Below are 20,509 nucleotides of genomic sequence, written 5' to 3'. Positions count from 1 at the left end.
AAAAACACCAAAGTTATTTAAAGGGAAAATACCATACAAGATTTCTAAGGTTACTAAGTTTACAGAAGTCATTTCTAGATGAAAAAGATGCCACTTTCTCACATCCCAAAGCTCACAGTGTATCTTCAGACATTAGCATTGCAAAAATCTAGGAGAGTTGTTTTTATTAGAGGGTAAGTAGTTTACAGAATATCTTAAAATTTTATACATTTGAGGAAGCAGAACTAGACAAAGTAACCAGTTATTTTCATCTTTGGGTGCAAAGTGGTTTTTTCTGTCTGTAAGGCAGGTGTATGTGCTTACTCACAATGGTGGCAAGACGATGTGTCAGTTCCATTTCCACAGCCACTAAAATGGATTTTTAAACTTTGTTGTTTAAAAAAATATATCTAATGATATAAAGAAATGTTGTTATCTACAATGTGATGCACCCCCAAAAAAAAATAAATAAAATAAGATAAAAATTGAGCTAATAGAAGATTTGGAGATTAGTTTTGGCTCTGCAGACAACTGGCAAATATAGGTCACTCTGTTAATGTGAATTCATTACAAAGTGTGTTTAAATCTTCAAACAATGTTAATTTATAAATATTTATTACAGAGTTTTATTACAAAATTGTTTATTTCTTTGAAATTTATTTTTTTAAACTTTTTGAATGTTTACTGTAGTCCTGTGGTTTGAACATCAAAAAAATGTAAGGTGGATAATGAAAAAGTGTCCTCCTGATCTTGTATCTCGTCTACTATTTCTCGTTCCCCCTGCTCCATAAGGCAGTAATCTTTTGAGTTTTTATTTCTAGAGAGTTTTTATTCATATGTAAGTCAATATAATTTATTTATAAAGCATTGCTAAAGTATATTTCTATAATAAAAAAATAAATTCTAATATTTTAGATGTGAAAGCATTACTTGGGTAGGTTTTAAGTAATTTTAATTTTGATTATATTAAGGATGAACTGGCAAGAAAAGATTATGAACAAAAGAGGTTTGATCAGAAGAATCAAAGGACCAAGAAAGCTCAGAATATGAGTAAAGATATTAGAACTCAGAATATGAGTAAATATATTAAAACTAACATACAAGACAAAACAGTAAACAGTTCTGTAATTCAAAGAAAACATCCTCAAAAACAAAAAGAGGAACATTTTAGAAATCCACCCATGAGGAGCATGCCTGCTTCAAATCTACAGAAAGAGAGAAAAGTAAGATCTTGCTCTGGTTTTGTGACATGAAGATTGCATTATAACTGATCATTTCATTTCCTTTAAGCTATATATAAATAATGAAGTGAATATGAAAATGTTTTAAAAATAAGGGCTATATAAATGTAAACTATATTTAAACTATTATTTAGCGTTTTGGGTATTCATAATGTAGCAGTGTACAAAAAAACCTAATTTCTTCCTTCTGAGATCTCACATTTAGAAACATAATATTTTAGTTATAGCTGGTATATATCACCTAGTCCAAAAGTTAGATTCTCTAGTTTCTGGTACTCAAAATTGTATTTCATTGTTGTATGTATATATGCGAATATATGTATTTTTGTTTATTTTTCAGTGTAACAAGTATGTCTAGTGCCTAGTGATTGTGAGGTTAGGTACTAGATGCTGTGGAGGGTATGTTTTTGGCTGTTGTAATTAGACTGTAACTTTCTTACAGCCAAATATGGATTGTTGGGCACATTAATAAAGTATCTAATTCAGGGCTGAGCACTTAGTAGATCCTCAATAAATGCTACCTTATTGTAGCATTTAAATTATGATTGAAGGTCCGATTAGGAATGTAGAAAAATATTCAAAGACTTGATTTATGTTATATTATTGTGACTGAATACAATAAATAGATAAAATGTGTTTAAACCTTACGTTTTTGGTGCTAAAAATATACTCAGTAGCATAAGAACCTTTATGTTTTTTGAGTGGATGATTTTTATATTTAATTTTCATGTCATTGAAACCCTAAAACTCTAAAGCTATAGTTTGAAAATTATATCTAGAATTTGAATCATTTAAAATAGAGGATTTTTCTGACTTGCTAATTTTTATGATAGTTCTTAAGCTGGGAAAAGAGGGCTTTAGAAAAATGAGCTGTCTGATGGCTATTTTTTTTGGTGAGCTGAATAACTTTGTGTACTTAGGGATTTTTGAAAGCAACTGCGGTGTTACAAGATGAGGATTATATGTTACAAATTTATGGAAAACCAATTTACCAGGGCCATCGCAGCACTCTTAAAAAAGGACCATATCTCCGATTTAATTCTCCATCTCCCAAATCCAAACCACAGAGACCAAAAGTAATAGAACGAGTTAAAGGTAAGGAACCTCATTTTTCTGTGGCAGACTTCATTTATTTATGCTGTCAGTTTAATATGTAATGTTTAGTTTTTTCCTTCTTTTTTTTGTAACTCATAACTTCAGTTCAAATTATATACTGCTTAGGAATGGAAAATAATTCCTTCTAACAGTAATAAGAAATAGACTATCTCAATGCATAAAATAGGAATAAGTGGGGGAAAAGATAGGGTTAGGTGGTATCTTCTTATAAAGTATGATTAAAATTTACATTTATGAGATGATGTCTTGAACAATTTAAATTATAATCTGGGGAAAGTGGACATTTCCTTGAAGACATTGCTCTATCATGTTCTTTATGAAAGAATGAAGATCACCATTGTTGCATATTATCATAAAAGTGCTTATGACATTTTTGCAGTTTTCTTTATTCTCGAGCCGTAGGTAGTAAAGGTGAAAAAATATTTTTGGTACTTTTGTACACCACTAAAAATAACTTCATTTATTACTGTGTTTTGGCTCACATCTACTATTTCACTAGTATATTTATTTATTGAAGATTTATTTATTTTAGAGAGAGCGTGCACATGTGTGCCTGTGTGAGTGGGTGGGAGGGACAAAGGGAGAGGGAGAAAGAGAGAGAATCCTTAAGCAGATTCTCACTGAATATGAAGCCCACCACAGGGGTTGATCCCATACCCAAGATCATGACCTGCACGGAAGTTAAGAGTTGGACACTTGGGGCGACTGGGTGGCTCAGTCAGTTAAGTGTCTGCCTTCAGCTCAGAAGTCCTGAAATCCTGGGATTGAGCCCCACATCAAGCTCTCTTCTCAGCAGGGAGCCTGCTTCTCCCTCTCCCCCTGCTCATGCTCCCTTTCACACTATCTTTTTCCCAAATAAATAAATCTTAAACAACAAAAAAAGAATCAGACACTTAATCAAATGAGCCATCTGGGCACTTCTCTCTGGTATATTTAAATATAACTCTTCATTAGATATCCAGTCTCTTGACTTTGGTTAAATTTAGAAATACCTCAGCTTTTACTTTAGCAGCCAGTGAATTTCAACAGTATGGCCTAACTAGTGGATACCAACTCATTTTTGTTTCTTATCCTTTCTGGAAATTGGAGCTGTGGTATTGCTTTTAGTTTTCCCTTCCTCTCATTTCTAAAGATTAAGTGATCATATAGGGTGTCAGTTTATCTAGAAATCCTACCGATATTATTCAGTGAAGTGTATAGCTTATGGATGATATTTAACCCTATTTCCTCTTATTTATTGGGGCTTTGTTATTAACTTATATTTGGGCTTTTGAAAGCCTTTGCGAAACGTAACTTGAGGTCTTAAAATACTAAAAATCCAAAATTAATTTTAAGTAACACTTTTAATGGTAGAAGTGACTGAGAACCTGTGGAAACATGCTTATTCTTGAGCCTTGGTGCCTGTCATATTCTCTACCTGAAGAGCTTTTCCCTCAGACGTTTGTATGGCTTACTTTCTCAGTTAATTGGACCTCTGCTCTTAGATGTTATTTCCTCAGAGAAGTCTACCCTTACCATCCTATCCAAAAGATGATCTCCTACACCTCTCTTATCCTCTTGCTCAGCCTTATTATTCTTTTTTTTTTTAGCCTTATTATTCTTCATAGCACTTTTCACAATCTGATGTTATATTTATGTTTTTAACTTTTTATATGCTTTTCTTTTTCCTTTTTTTTTTAAATTTGAGTATGGTTGACATACAGTGTTACATTAATTTCAGATATACAACTTAGTGATTTGACAAAGTTATACATTATGCTTCCTTTACTACAAGTGTAGCTAACCATCCACCCTGTTACACTGCTGTTACAGTGCCATTGACTGTATTCCTTATGCTCTGCCTTTTATTCCCATGAGTTATTCATTCCATAACTAGAAGACAGTATCTCCCACTCCCCTTCTTCCACTTTGTCCACCTCTCCGCTGGCAACTATCATTTTATTCTCTGATTTATAGGTCTGATGGGAAGGTTGTTTATTTTTATTTTTTATTTTATTATTTTTTAAAGATTTTATTTGTTTATTCATGAGAGACACAGAGAAAGAGAGAGAGATGCAGAGACACAGGCAGAGGGAGAAGCAGGCTCCATGCAGGGAGCCTGACGTGGGACTTGATCCCAGGTCTCCAGGTTCAGGCCCTGGGCTGAAGGCGGTGCTAAACCGCTGAGCCACCTGGGCTGCCCGTTGTTTTTTATTTTTATTTTAACAAAGAAAACTTGTGTTTATTGAGCATAATAAAAGCAAAAATAAAATTTTTTCTATCGGCTCGAGGCCTCAATAGATAATTTTCTATCCTTGCTATAGACATTTCCTCTCATAACTAAGGATTAATAATTTTATATTTAAAAACTACATGGTGTTTGAATTTTTAAAAAAAAAAAAGCTTTGTAAGAAATTATATCCTCTGGGGATGGCTGGGTGGTTCAGCGGTTGAGCGCCTGCCTTCAGCTCAGGTGTGATCCCGGGATCCAGGATTGAGTCCCACATCAGGCTCCCTGTGAGGAGCCTGCTTCTCCCGCTGCCTGTGTCTCTACCTCTCTCTGTGTTTCTCATGAATAAATAAATAAAACCTTAAAAAAATGTATCTTTTGTAATCTCACTGCCAAATTTGGTAAATTTCTGATTTCTGTGCTGGCATGTTTTTTTAAATTCAATTTAGTTAATATATACTGTAATATTAATTTCAAGAGTAGAACTTAGTGATTCATCAGTTGCATTATAACAGTGCTTATTATAACAAGTGCCCTTCTCCCTTCCAGCAACCTTCAGTTTGTTTCCTAGAGCCTCTTATGGTTTGTCTACCTGTTTTCATCTTATTTTTCCTTCCCTTCTCCTATGTTCATCTGTTTCATTTCTTAAGTTCCACATATGAGTGAGATCATATGGTATTTGTCTTTCTCAGTCTGATTTATTTCACTTAGAATAATACCCTTTAGGTCCATCCATGTTTTCTCAAATAGCACAATCTGATCCTTTTTTATAGCTGCATGATATTCCACTATAGATACACCACATCTTTATGCATTTGTCTATTTTTGGACATTTACATTACTTCCATATTTTGGCTTTTATAAATAATGCTACAACTAACATAAGGATGCACATATCTTTTTGAATTAGTGGTTTTGTTTTCTTTGGTATTCAGTGATGGAATTACTGGATCATATGGTGTTTCTATTTTTAATTTTTTGAGGAAACTGCATACTGTTTTCCACAAGGCTATACCAATTTACATTTCTACTAACACTGCGTGAGAGTTCCTTTTTCTCCACGTTCACTTAAATCATTTTTTTTTTAAATTATTTATTTTTGATAGTCATACAGAGAGAGAGAGAGAGGCAGAGACACAGGCAGAGGGAGAAGCAGGCTCCATGCACCGGGAGCCCGACGTGGGATTCGATCCCGGGTCTCCAGGATCGCGCCCTGGGCCAAAGGCAGGCGCCAAACCGCTGCGCCACCCAGGGATCCCCACTTAAATCATTGAATCTATTTTGTCATAGTAGTTGTGTGGGGGTTCAGAAACCATGGCCTACAATGCAAGTCAACCGCCTGTTCTTGTAAATGATATGGGAACATAGCTGGACTCATTTATTTGTGACTGTAGCATGATTGCTTTCATGTTATAATGGCAGAATTGAGATGTTGTAGCTGAGAGCACAGGACCCATGAGACTAAAATGTTTACTGTCTGACCTTTTGAGAGAAAGTTTTTGCCAGCCCCTGGTTTGTATGTTACTTCTATTTTGGAGATCTTTCTGTGAAGAAGAGTTACTGTATTTATAGCTGGATAGATGTCCAAATAATATTTTAAAGTCTCTGCCACCGATAATGATTACAGGCACTAAAGTCAAGTCAATAAGAACACAAACTGACTTTTATGCAACAAAACCTGTGAAAATGGATTCTAAACCACAACATTCTGTTACTACTGTGCTGCCTCCTGGTGATCAGCAGTACTTGTTCAGCCCAAGCAGAGAAATGCCTACTCTTTCAGGTACACTGGAAGGTCATCTAATTCCTATGGCTATTCTATTAGGTAAGTCCCAACAAAATACACAGGGTAAATTTTAAATTCTTATCAGCAGTTGGCAGAACTTTCAAAATGACATGATAGTCCCTTACCTTTCTCCCTTACATGACAGTCCCTAACTCTGTGTGTTATATTTGTGGGTAGGGCCTCAGAATGTGTCTTACTCCATGTAGTAGGTACTTTCTAAAATAATGGGTTCCTGCTATAGTTTCACTCACAGGAAACAACATGCCTTTGGTATTTTATAATACATTGCTGTAGATGAAACAAAATTTTTAAAAGTTTAGATAATTTATAGATATTCATAATAAAGATATCAAAAATTTTAAGTGGTTTAATGTCATGTCATAGGTGAAGTTCTTTAAAATAATTTTATGTACTTTTGAACTAGGCTATGGTAAGTAAAAATTGCATGGCTGTGTATTCTAAGGCAGTAGTTGTTGGTTATTTACTTATTTGAGGTCTCTCAGACTCATTATTATAAAAATTTAACAAATCATTTTTGTTCCTACAGCAGCTCTTCAATTCTAGTTAGCTATCTTTTTCTTTTAGTGTCTTTGCTATTCTTTCTTAATGTTGATGAGTGATTTAAATATGAATATTTTCCAACATAAGAGAGAATTTTTCATTTTTGATATTGTGAGTTAATGGCATGTCAACTTGGTAGCTATGTCTGTTCAAACATGCCTTCTGCTAATGTAGTAGCTAATACTTATAAAGTTCCTGCGGTGTGCCAGGGACAGATCTAAGCACCTTACATATGTTAATTTATTTAATCTACCCTGTAAAACACATGGTAATATACCAGTTTTATAAATGAAGAAGCCAAGGCACAAAGGAATTAAGGAATTTGTCAAAGGCTACAGAATTAGAATGGAGCTGGGATTCAAACCCAGTCAGTCTGGCTTTAAAGTCTGCTTTTAAAGAGTGCACTGTACAGTCCCTCTTTATTTTGAAATATAGGAAATAGATGGAACTTTTAAAGTGAAAGCTAAGTTCCTGACAGCTATGATAATTACCAAATAGTGGGAGTATGTGCTATTTATTGGTAGCCAATCACTAGTATTTTGTTGTTGGTTTTATTTCTGTCCATTGTTGCTCTATGAAGATTTGGGAATAAATATAATACAGAGTAACACACTACGCTTTTAGTCTTGGCTTTGCTGTTTATAAACAGTTATGACTTCTGGCAAATTATGTTGTTTCTAAACCTATTTTCTCAGCTGTGAAATGTGGATAATATTAATATCTCTTGGCTCATTTTGAGGGTTAAATTAGGGTATGTGAAGTGTCTGGCACATATGAGCACTTGGTTGTGAGTTGCTGTTGAAAGGATGATGTGGTGAGTATGTTGACAGTGGCGATAATAGAAGGAAAGGTGATTGCAGATAGCACTTCCTTTTCAGATGAGAATTCAGCTGTAAAGATCTAGGCTATGTGTTTGATTTTTCCCTTTATTTCTGTAGTTGACTTATCTCTTCCCCAAACTTTTTAGGACAAACCCAAAGTAATAGTGATTCCATGCCACCCACTGGAGTAATTATAAACAAGCCACACCCTGTGACAGTGACTACTTCTATTCCTCCATCATCACGAAAAATGGAAACTGGTATAAAGAAACCTAACATTGCAGTTATAGAAATGAAGTCGGAAAAAAAAGATCCTCCTCAGCTTACTGTACAGGTATGTCATAAATAGAAAATTTTAAGGAAAAAAAAAGTCTTTGTCTTAACTTTAGCACTTAAAATCTATTACATTGCTTCATGAAAACTTTGCTTTCATTATGGGTCTTTTGTTCTTTAAAACTGATATTAATGTGTGATGTCTGCATGATAGGGTGACTTTAAGTCACCTGGGTGACTCATACCCAGGTGACATGATGATATTCCAAGGGGAACAGTTGAACAGTATATTATAATTAATTTTATTTATTTATTTATTTATTTATTTATTTATTTATTTATTTATATTTATTTATGATAGTCACAGAGAGAGAGAGAGAGAGGCAGAGACACAGGCAGAGGGAGAAGCAGGCTCCATGCACCGGGAGCCCGATGTGGGATTCGATCCCGGTCTCCAGGATCGCGCCCTGGGCCAAAGGCAGGCGCCAAACCGCTGCGCCACCCAGGGATCCCTATTATAATTAATTTTAAAAGAATAAGTATAACTTTAAATATATATAAAGTTTGAATGAATGGAAAGAGAACTTATGTGTGAAGATTAAATATTCAAGTTGTCAATTCTTCCTAAGTTAATATATAATTTAAGTCATTGTAATTTAGTCCCCCCAACCGTGTATTTATTTTTTGTTTGTTTGTTTTATTTATTTTTGTTTGTTTTCTTTAATTTTATTTTAAGGATCATTTTGATACTTGAAAAAACTTAGGGTTTTGATACTGGACCCGTATAAGGTCATATTTCAGAAATAGCCTTGGTTATTTAAAAAAGAATGTAGCATGGGGCACTGCTTGGGTAGCTCAGTCAGTTAAATATCTAACTTGATTTCAGCTCAGGTCATGATCTCGGGGTTGTGAGATAGATCCCCATATTGGATTCTGCACTAGACATGGAACCTGCTTAAGATTCTCTCTCTCTCTCTGTTCCTCTCTCCCACTTGTGTATGCACTCTCTTGCTCTAAAAAAAAATTGAGGGACGCCTGGGTGGCTCACCTTCCCCCTCAGGAAGGACTCCTGCCTTCAGCCCAGGGAGTGATCCTGGAGTCCCAGGATCAAGTCCCACATAGGGCTTCCTGCATGGAGCCTGCTTCTCTCTCTGCCTATGTCTCTGCCTCTCTCTCTCTGTGTCTCTCATGAATAAATAAATAAAAAGTCTTAATTTTTTTTTAATAAAAGAATAGAAAAGGAATGTAATATGTGGTAGTTACTTCATGTATCAGTAGGAAATAGGAGTCTCATAAGTGAAATAATATATGTTGTAATTGATTAAAAATGTGGAAAATAGATCAGCTTTAACCTTCCACTATGGCACATGAATTCTAAATAGGCAATAGGCAAAAGTATAACTGTAAAATGTAAAAATAGCAGAATTAGAAGATAATTGCATGGGATCTTTATCAAAGCTGAAACTAAGTCTGGCTATGAGTGAAGAAAAACCTGCATATAATAAAAGATTTGAATCTATAAAATCTAAAACTGAAGCCAATATAAAAAATTCCTTATCAAAAGGAAAACATACAGTCAGTACATATGAAAGGATTAGTTTTTAAATCTGAAAACTTCCATAAATTAGTAAGAAAGTAGATTCAAATCCAGAAATATTCAAAGAACCTAGGTAGGACCCTCCAGAAGAGGAAATACAGTCATGAGTAAGAAAATAAATTTAAATCATGCTAGTCACCAAGATAATGCAAATTAAAATAACAATAATATACCTCCATTTAAAAACTTATTGCTGAGACAATGATATTATGTTTTTGGTGACATAAATAGAACTCATTTGGACTGCATTTTGACATTAATTATCAAGAATTTTAAATATTCATGCACTGTGACTCAGGAAGTTTATCTAGTATCTGGCTATCTAGAATAATGAAATAATTCAAAGTTTAGGGGAAAAAACCCTATATATATGAAGTTTTTTGTGATGATGTAATAGTGGAAATATTAGGTATATCATAAATGTTTACCAACTGGAAAATGGTTAAATAATTGAGGCATGCATATTTTTTGAAATATTACATAGTTATTTAAAATATAATTATGAAAGGTGCTTATGACCTAATTAAAATGAGAAATCAGAAATAAATAGTAAAAAGTAGATAGTAAAAAGATAAAGGGAAGAGTGAAAATAAAGTTATCTTAAGATAGGATTTTATGTGTCTACCTTTAGTTTCTAAATTTTATAAAATATGCTTTCATTACTTAAAAGATTGTTATCCATTGACTTCTCAATAGAAAGGTAAATGTGTGTTATTGATGTATAGACTGACAAATAGTTAAGTCAAAATGATGAATAGAAAGCTGGATGTTGTGTTCTGTTTTAGGTATTACCCAATGTGGATATTGATAGCATTTCAAATGGGAGTGCTGATGTTGATTTATCTGTGCCTAGTCCCAAAGAAGAATCTCCTCCTCTGAAAACCTGGATACAGGTACCCAGAAAAATATCTTATAATTTTGAGTAATGTCTGATTATGGAGCTTAACTAATATTATTCCATGCAAAGTCTTCCATTGTATAGTTTGGTATAATAATTTAATTTTTAAAGGAAAAGATTCAACATGAATCTAGTATTGCTGTTGAACTTGAAAAAGAAAGTTTGTTTAAGATCCTTATATATATAAACATTGTGAAAGTGATAATCCTCAGTGTAACTTTTTGGTAGCTTAAACAAGCTCATCTGTGAAGCTCATCTGTCTCATCTGTGAAGAGGAGATTTCTGTTTCTTTGGAGAAGAAACTTGATTTAGACAGGAATCAAATTATAGTTTTTCTAAATGTGCATTTCATAGTGATGTTTGGAGTTCATATTTTGGGGTGTTACTTTGTCAATATAATATTGACATGATGCAAAAATAGGCCTTTCTCCCTAGTATTTATTTGCTATCAAGTAATGAAGCTCTGACTTTACTACACACTGAAATAACCCTGTAACTTTCCCCAGCTTTCATCTATTGTAAGCAAATGTGGTCCTTAAGGAGAGGGAGAACACCAATAATTTTTCTTGATCAGAAATAGTAAAATAAAAACCCTAAATGGCAATTGTGCCTCATTTAATTTTTTCATCAGTAATTTTTTTTCACCAGAAGTTTATTGGAATATATGGTTACAAATAGTTCTTTGGACTATTTACCATTCTACTTTCAGGAAGAGGCTACTGTGGTTTGGGGGACTAGATTATATATCAATAGGACTAGAGGCTAAATTTGTATAATAACTTTCTAATTTATTTGATTCTGTATCTGTCTTTTTGTGACTTCGTATATATGTATACTTACATATCTAATATATAAATACTTTGTTTTAACTGTAGGAGAGAAATCATAATCCTATCAACTTGAGTTGCTTTGTTGGTGGAATCATTGACAAAAAGTTATGTTTAATTTTTGATAGCTATTGGAATGAAACCTGATGGCTTTGGAACTATCTTGGATTTCATCTACTTAATGAAACCAATTCTTAACAGTATATTAAAATTTTAAAAAATAGGGCCATGTAATTACAAGCTTATCTTATGAGTGGAAATATGATAAATTATGTATAAATTAAAAAGATTTTAAGCACAATGTTTTTGAAAATGCTTTCTTAGACCCCAGAATTTACGAAGGTAGATGAAGAAGAGGTGAAGTTTCCAGGAACAAACTTTGATGAAGTAATCGATATCATACAGGTAACAAAGCTTAGAAACCACGAGAAGTTATTTTTCTACAGTATTCTTCCATGTGATTGATTATCTTTTCTTTAAAGACTTTATATATTAGAGCAGATTTAGGTTCACAGCAAAAATGAAAGTACAGAGATTTCCCGTATACCTTCTACCCCCATACATGCATAGCCTCCCTCACTCTTAGCATCCCCAGTGGAGTGGTACATTTGTTAAAATTGATGAACCTACATTGACACATCATAATCACTCGAAGTCTGTAGTTTACCTTAGAGTTCACTCTTGATGATGTACATTCAGTGGGCTTGAACAAATGTATTCATTGTTATAGTATCATACAGAGTATTTTCAATGCCTTAAAATTCTTTCTGTTCCAAGGTTATCCGTGGTAAACACGGATCTTTTTATTATCTCCATAGTTTTGCCTTTTCCAGAATGTCATGGAGACAGAATCATACAGTGTGTAGCCTTTTTGAATTCTTTTACTTAGTTATATGCATTTAAGCTTCTTTCATATCTTTTCATGACTGAATAGCTCATTTCTTTTTAGCACTGAATAATATCCCATTGTTTGGATGTACCATAGTTTATTTACTCATTCACCTACTAAAGGACTGTTTCTGAATTTTGACAATTATGAATAAAGTTGTGATAAACATCTGTGCACAGATTTTTTGTGTGTGGACATAAGTTTTCATTTCCTTTGAGTAAAAATCAAGGAATAAGGGATCCCTGGGTGGCGCAGCGGTTTGGCGCCTGCCTTTGGCCCGGGGCGCGATCCTGGAGACCCGGGATCGAATCCCACGTCGGGCTCCCGGTGCATGGAGCCTGCTTCTCCCTCTGCCTGTGTCTCTGCCTCTCTCTCTCTCTCTGTGACTATCATAAATAAATAAAAATTTAAAAAAAAAAAAAAAAAAAAAAAAAATCAAGGAATAAGATTGCTATTGCTAGATTATATGGTAAAAGTATGTTTAGATTTGTAAGAGACCACTAAACTGTCTTCCAAAGTGGACATTTTCCTTTCCTACCAGCAATGAATGAGAGTTCCTACTGCTGCACATCTTTGTCATTTGGTGTGTGTGCTAGATTTTGGCCAGATTTTATGTAGCGGTATTTCATTGTTTTGTTTGTTTATTTTATTTTATTTATTTTACTTATTTATTTTTTTTTAATTTTTATTTATTTATGATAGGTACACAGTGAGAGAGAGAGAGGCAGAGACACAGGCAGAGGGAGAAGCAGGCTCCATGCACCAGGAGCCCGACATGGGATTCGATCCCAGGTCTCTAGGATCGCACCCTGGGCCAAAGGCAGGCGCTAAACTTCTGCGCCACCCAGGGATCCCTGTTTATTTTTATAAAAAAGATTTTATTTATTCATGAGAGAGGCAGGGGCATAGGCAGAGGGAGAAGCAGGCTCTCTGTGGCAAGCCTGAGGCAAGACTCAATCCCAGGACCCAGGATCATGCTGGGAGACAAAGGTAGACACTCAACTACAGAGTCACTCAGGTGTCCCTCATTATTTTTTTTTAATTTGCATTTCCCTGATGACATCTGATGTGGAGCATTTTTGAATATGCTTATTTTCCATCTGTATATCTTTTTTGGTGAGGTGTCTGGTAAGGTTTTTGGCTTACCTTTAAAATTGGGTTGTTTTCTATTTTTGAATTTTAAGAGTACTTTGTATATTTTGAATAACAATTCTTTATCAGATGTGTTTTTTGGCACATATTTTCTCCTAGTCTATGTCTTGTCTTTTAATTCTCTTGACATTGTCTTTCACAGAGCAGAAGTTTTTTATTTGAATGAAGTCTAGCTTATCATTTATTTCTTTCCATGGATCACCCCTATCTAAAAAGTCATTGCCATATCCACAGTCATCTCAATTTTCTCCTATGTTCTCTTCAGAGTTTTTATAGTTTTTTTTTTAAAGATTTTATTTATTTATTCATGAGAATACACAGAGGAGAGAGAGAGAGAGGCAGAGACACAGGCAGAGGGAGAAGCAGGCTCCATGCAGGGAGCCCGACGTGGTTCTTGATCCCGGGTCTCCAGGATCACGCCCTGGGCTGAAGGCAGCGCTAAACGGCTGAGCCACCTGGGCTGCCCTGTTTTTTATATTTAGTCTCTGATGCATTCTGAGTTAGTTTTTGTGAAATGTGTAAGGTCTATGCCTAGATTGATTTTTTTTTTTTTTTGCCTGTGGATGTCCAGTTGTTTAGTACTATTCATTGAAAAGATTGTCCTTGTTCCATTGTGTTGCCCTTGCTTCTTTGTCAAAGATCAGTTGATTATATTTCTATGGTTCTAATTATGGGCCCTCTAGTCTGTTCTATTCATCTATTTGTTCTTTCATCAATACCATACCATCTCGATTACAGTTGCTTTATAGTAAGTCTTCAAGTTAAATAGTGTCAGTCCTCCAACTTTATTCTTCTCCTTCAATGTCGTGTTGACTATTCTGGTTTTTTTGTCTCTCCAAATAAATTTTGTTTTTTTTAAGATTTATATTTATTTATTCATGAGAGATGTGGGGAGAGAGAGAGAGAGAGGCAGAGACACAGGCAGAGGGAGAAGCAGGCTCCATGCAGGGAGCCCGACACAGGACTCGATCCTTAGGTCTCCAGGATCACACCCTGGGCTGAAGGCTGTGCTAAACTGCTGAGCCATTGGGGCTGCCCTCCAAATAAATTTTAGAGTCAGTTGATATCCACATAATAACCTGCTGAGATGTTTATTGGGATTCCATTGAATCTATAGATCAAGTTGGGAACAACCAACATCTTGACAATATTGAGTCTTCCTATCTAAGAACATAGAATATCTCAGGGTGCATGGGTGGCTCAGTTGGTTAAGCATCTGACTCTTTATTTAATAAGATTCTCTTGTTCCTCTCCCCTGCCTCTTAAAAAAACAAAACAACAACAAAAAAACATAGAATATCTCTTTATTGATTTAGTTCTTGGATTTTATTCTTTTTTTTTTTTTGTTTGTTTGTTTGTTTTTTTTTTTTTTTTTGATTTTATTCTTTATAATGTTGTACTTTTCCTCAAATAGTTCTTGCACATATTTTATTAGATTTATACCTAAGTATTTCATTTTCGGGGGTGTTTGTGTAAATGGTATTGTGCTTTTAATTTCAGATTCCATTTGTTCATTGTTGGCAAATTTGTTATAATCAATAATTTATTCTAGGAGGTTTTTTGGTCAGTTCTTTCAAATTTTCTATATAGACAGTCATATCCTCAGCAAACAAAGACAGTTTTTTCTTCCTTCCCAACACCTTTTGTTTCCTTTTATTGTCTACCTACATTAGCAAGGGCTTTTAGTACAGGGTTGAAAAGGAGTGGTAAGAGGAGACATCCTTGCCTTATTCCTGACAGTTGAGTATGCTTTGACCATTGATATTATGTTTTTTTTTAAGATTTATTTATTTAAAAAAAATTTATTTATGTATTCATGAGAGACATAGAGAGAGAGAGAGAGAGGCAGAGACACAGGCAGAGGGAGAAGCAGGCTCCTCACAGGAAGCCCAATGTCGATCCCAGATCCCGAGATCATGCCCTGAGCCGAAGGCAGATGCTTAACAGCTGAGCCACTTAGGCGTCCTGACATTGATATTATGTTACAGTGCTTTGAGGAACTTCCCTTTACTTTTTAAACTAAATATATTTTCTTTTTTTTAATATTTTCTTTAAAATTATAAAGTTAGTATTCTATAGTACAATATTCTCTTCATTTATATCCTCTAGCTGCCTCAATGAAACTTAATGATTATCAGTTGTTTCCCATCTATATCTCATCTCTCCTGCTTCCTATTTTCTTCCTCCTTTCCATTTCCTTTGGCTTCCCTCCCTCCAGTCTAACCTTTCTTTATTCTGTTACATTTGTCTGTTTGATTTCTGGGTTCAGTAATCACAAGTTAATTCATATTGAGGGAAAAAGTTATGAGGGGTCGAAAACCTAAGAGGAGAGCCTGTATAGCAGGATGAACTATAGAAATGATAGAAATGGTAAAATAGAAGAAAGGGGAAAATGGGAGGAAGTAAACTATAAAGGATGGGAGAAAAGACCATAGAACATAGAAACTGGGATCCCTGGGTGGCGCAGGGGTTTGGCGCCTGCCTTTGGCCCAGGGTGCGATCCTGGAGACCCTGGATCGAATCCCACGTCGGGCTCCCGGTGCATGGAGCCTGCTTCTCCCTCTGCCTGTGTCTCTGCCTCTCTCTCTCACTGTGTGCCTATCATAAATAAATAAAAAAAAAAAAAATTAAAAAAACCAAAAACAAAAAACAAAACAAACAAACCAAAAAGAACATAGAAACTACTTGAATAATAAAGTGTCAATAGAATTTCAAGACATTTGTTCATATTTCTTTCAGAACTTTCAGAGCTGGGATCCCTGGGTGGCGCAGCGGTTTGGCGCCTGCCTTTGGCCCAGGGCATGATCCTGGAGACCCGGGATCAAATCCCACGTCGGGCTCCTGGTGCATGGAGCCTGCTTCTCCCTCTGCCTGTGTCTCTGCCCCTCTCTCTCTCTCTCTCTCTCTCTGTGACTATCATAAATAAATAAAAATTAAAAAAAAAAGAACTTTCAGAGCTAAGACCAGTTTTTTTATCATAAAATCAAAACCTATTTTAGAATATTAAGAGATATGCAATATATTACAATTTTTTGTTTACTGGTGTTCTCATGTGAACTCCACATGAGTGTTTCAGAGGCAAGAATGTTATTTATCTTTATATTTCTAATGCCTAACAAAGACACTTGACACCTTCTTTTTCCCACTGTACAAGTGAAAGAAACAGTTTTAGAAATAGCAAATGATTTGGAGTTCAAAGCCAAGTATTCCTACCCTGGCTCTGGCACTTACTGTGGAGTTCATTTTGTGATGGGAGCATATTAACCAAGTTATAATTTTTAAAGTCCTAATTTTTTTAGGAGATAGATACAAAATTATTTACAGGTAGAATGATATCTGATTTATTTCAAAATTGTATGTGAAGGGTAAAGTGGATAAGAGGAAGATAGATAAGTTAGGCATGGGTTGGTAATTGTTAAAGCTGGGGAACAGGTAAATGGGATATGTATCATTTTATACATAACTGATATAGTATATGAGCACTATTTTGTTTGCTTTTAAACATAAGTGATATTTTCATGATGAAAAGTTTAAAATTTCAAAAACAACTCCTTTGATCATGATATGATGGTACAAATAATGTATAAGATAACCTAACTGCAAATGTAAATGTAAGTTATAGATTCAGAAAGCAGAAGCAGTGATATTTGGAAACATCAGTTTTATTATAATAAATTAGGTTAATAAATTTCTAGTGGGAAATGCTAATGTTTTATGCAGGAATAACCGAGATACCTAGTTTGTTTTATGACTTCTTAAAATGAACATTGGGTTTAAAAAGACAAAATAATTGTATAATTAGGGTTCTTCAATGCAATTTGTATGACAAATGTGTATATTATAAATAACATGATGCTACCTAATAATAAATGCTCTTTATTAGTGTAGAAGTGTTGGTTAATTTACCGACCTAAGTTCCCTGCCTATACTTGTCACTCAGTAAATGCTAAACAGGTACATGAATATAATAGTTTTGTTTTTATCATTACCAGGAAGAGGAAAAATGTGATGAAATTCCAGAATACTCTGAACCAATTCTGGAGTTTAACAGAAGTGTTAAAGTTGTTTCTACAAAATACAATGGTCCTCCATTTCCACCAGTTGCTTCTACTTTTCAGCCCACTACTGATACTCTGGATAAAATAATTCAGAGAAAAGAAACATTGGAAAATAGCTTAATTCAGTGGTGAGTTTACAGTGGTATTGGTGTGAAGAGAATCATAGTAGCAGATGTAAACAAAATATTAAGCTTTAGTTGAAAATCTTCCTTGTCTCCTTTTGTTGATTAAACTTTTCCTTTGCTACAGTCACTAGAAACTATTTGACATGATATGAAGGTTTAACTGGTTGTTGAAAGTATTGTTTCTTTCCTTGAATATTTGTATTTAGACTATTATGACAAAAGAGGCTGTTATTAAGTAACAAAAGTCTTGAAAATGTACACATTCTTTTTAAAAATATACATATTCTTTAATCCAGTGATCCACTTCCAGAATTCCTTTTTTTATAATAAATTTATTTTTTATTGGTGTTCAATTTGCCAACTTACAGAATAACACCCAGTGCTCATCCCATCAAGTGCCCCCCTCAGTGCCCATCACCCATTCACTCCCACCCCCTGCCCTCCTCCCCTTCTACCACCCCTAGTTCGTTTCCCAGAGTTAGGAGTCTTTCATGTTCTGTCTCCCTTTCTGATATTTCCCACACACTTCTCCCTTCCCTTATATTCCCTTTCACTATTATTTATATTCCCCAAATGAATGAGACCATATAATGTTTGTCCTTCTCCGATTGACTTACTTCACTCAGCATAATACCCTCCAGTTCCATCCACGTCGAAGCAAATGGTGGGTATTTGTCATTTCTAATGGCTGAGTAATATTCCATTGTATACATAAACCACATCTTCTTTATCCATTCATCTTTTGATGGACACTGAGGCTCTTCCAGAATTCCTAGGGAAATAATTATGGTTCTGCTACTCAGTCACAGATTACTTAGCACATACAATGCTTACTATAAACAAGGCATTGTTCTGCTTGTTACTTCTATCAACAGATTACTTAGCACATACAATGCTTACTATAAACAAGGCATTGTTCTGCTTGTTACTTCTATCAACTCGTGAAACTGTTTTATCCCTGTTTTTACCAGTGAAAAGCCTTAAGGAAGTTATGGAATAAACTAAGCTGAATAGTAATAGTTACCAAGATTAAACTTAGAAGAATATTTAATGATGTTGAATAATATTTATAAATATTTAATGATGTTGAAGATAATTACAAGAACTCACTCAAAAATAAGTGTGCAGGGGCACGTGGGTGGCTCAGTTGGTTAACTGTCTAACTCTGGATTTCGGCTCAGATCATGATCTCAGGCTTGTGAGATCGAGCCCCATGTGGACTTTGTGTTGGGCATGGGAACCTATGTAAGGTTCCCTCTCCCCCTGTCCCTCTACCTGTCTCCGCCCCCTACCCCTGCTCCCATGTGTACTCTCTATCTTAAAAAAAAAAAAAAAAACAAAAAAAACAGTGGCAGCCTGGGGGTGGCTCAGTGGTTTAGCGCCACCTTTAGCCCAGGGCATGATCCTGGAGACTTGGGATCGAGTCCCATGTCAGGCTCTCTGCTTAAGCCTGCTTCTGTCTCTGTCTCTGTCTGTCTCTCTCTCTCTCTCTCGCTCTGTCTCTCATGAATAAATAAATGGAATCTTTAAAACAACAACAACAACAAAATAAACCAAAAACAAAAATAAATGTGCATAGGAAAAAATTTGAAAACATATACCAAATTGTTAGTTGTGTTTATCCCTGAGTCTGGAATATTGTGGAGCCTTATCTTTTATTTTTTATTTTTTATTTTTTTATTTTTTTAAAGATTTTATTTATTTAATCATGAGAAACACACACACACACACACAGAGAGAGAGAGAGAGGCAGAGACATAGGCAGAGGGAGAAGCAGTCTCCTTTCAAGGAGCCCAATGTGGGACTTGATCCCAGAACTCCAGGATCATGCCCTGGGCCGAAGGCAGGCGCTAAACCACTGAGCCACCCAGGGATCCCCTCTTTTTTTTTTAACTTCTATATTTTCTAATTTCTCTATAATGACTATCTTATATGTGTATAATAATAATTTTTCATCAGCCCTCTAAGGTGCTCTAAAGAAATGTACAGAAGTGATCTATTGTGTTCCTCTTTTCCTTCCTCTTTCATTTCCTAAAAATGACCTTGGAAATAAATTGCCTTTCCTTTTTAAGAGGACAACTACCTGTATTGCAGTCTCTATATTTATTTCTTTGAAGAGAAGGCAATTGGACTTCTTTTCTAACTCTGATCTTGTGTGCTTTTATATGGGTGCCTTCAGAGTAGGGAACCTAACATTTTAGGCACATTATATGTGAGATAATCCTTGACCTCAACCTTATTATGAATTTAGAGGTCTGCTAAACTTTTCATTAGACTAATCTGAAAGTTTTTTAAATCTATCTCCCACATGGAGATTCTGTTTTGTGTTGTTTATTTCGCTGGGAGATACATTTATTTCTTCTTTTCAGATTCAACCTTCAGAATTACTGCTTTCACTCATAAATGTTTCTGTCCATGGGTAAAATTTATTTTTACACGTGTTATTTCTAACACTTTATACATTTTTTTAATAATAAATTTATTTTTTATTGGTGTTCAATTTGCCAACATACAGAATAACACCCAGTGCTACACTTTATACATTTAATCAAATTTCAGAATCCTCATCTTTTATTCCCCAGGGTGGAACAAGAAATAATGTCAAGAATTATCTCTGGGCTCTTTCCAGTCCAACAGCAGACCATACCTAATGTTAGTGCTTCAGTCAGTGAAGCAAGTGAATCATTGACTTCTGATGTTGGTAAGTGAAATGGAATTTTTTACTTTTTGTGTTAAAAGATAAAACTTTGGAGTGCTGGGACACCTGGGAGGCTCAGTGGTTGGACATCTGCCTTTAGCTCAGGGCATGATCCTGGAGTTCCAGGATTGAGGCCCACATCAGGCTCCCTACATGGAGCCTGCTTCTCCCTCTGCCTGTGTCTCTGCCTCCCTTTCTCACTGTCTCTCATGAATAAATAAGTAAAATCTTTAAAAACAAAAACAAGAACCTTGGAGTGCTGCTGGGTGGTTCAGTTGG

At 35.0% G+C, this 20,509-nt stretch overlaps 1 protein-coding gene across 2 annotated transcripts in view; it reads left to right on the top strand.

The window, feature by feature from the left end:
• The window catches only part of KIAA0586 (KIAA0586 ortholog), a 110,497-nt gene that overhangs the window by 25,942 nt on the left and 64,046 nt on the right, over positions 1-20,509 (top strand). For both annotated transcript variants that reach the window (XM_041759860.1, XM_041759861.1), the window contains 8 exons: positions 951-1,202; positions 2,141-2,315; positions 6,173-6,370; positions 7,860-8,047; positions 10,369-10,476; positions 11,633-11,713; positions 17,342-17,535; positions 20,115-20,233. In XM_041759860.1, the coding sequence (XP_041615794.1) occupies positions 951-1,202; positions 2,141-2,315; positions 6,173-6,370; positions 7,860-8,047; positions 10,369-10,476; positions 11,633-11,713; positions 17,342-17,535; positions 20,115-20,233 (1,315 nt within the window). The remainder of the gene's footprint in view (positions 1-950; positions 1,203-2,140; positions 2,316-6,172; positions 6,371-7,859; positions 8,048-10,368; positions 10,477-11,632; positions 11,714-17,341; positions 17,536-20,114; positions 20,234-20,509) is intronic.

This window comes from Vulpes lagopus, chromosome 6, assembly GCF_018345385.1.
Source record: "Vulpes lagopus strain Blue_001 chromosome 6, ASM1834538v1, whole genome shotgun sequence".
Classification (NCBI taxonomy): domain Eukaryota; kingdom Metazoa; phylum Chordata; class Mammalia; order Carnivora; family Canidae; genus Vulpes; species Vulpes lagopus.
The sequence above is the reverse complement of the archived record's forward strand: the minus strand, read 5'-3'. Positions and strand labels throughout refer to the sequence as shown.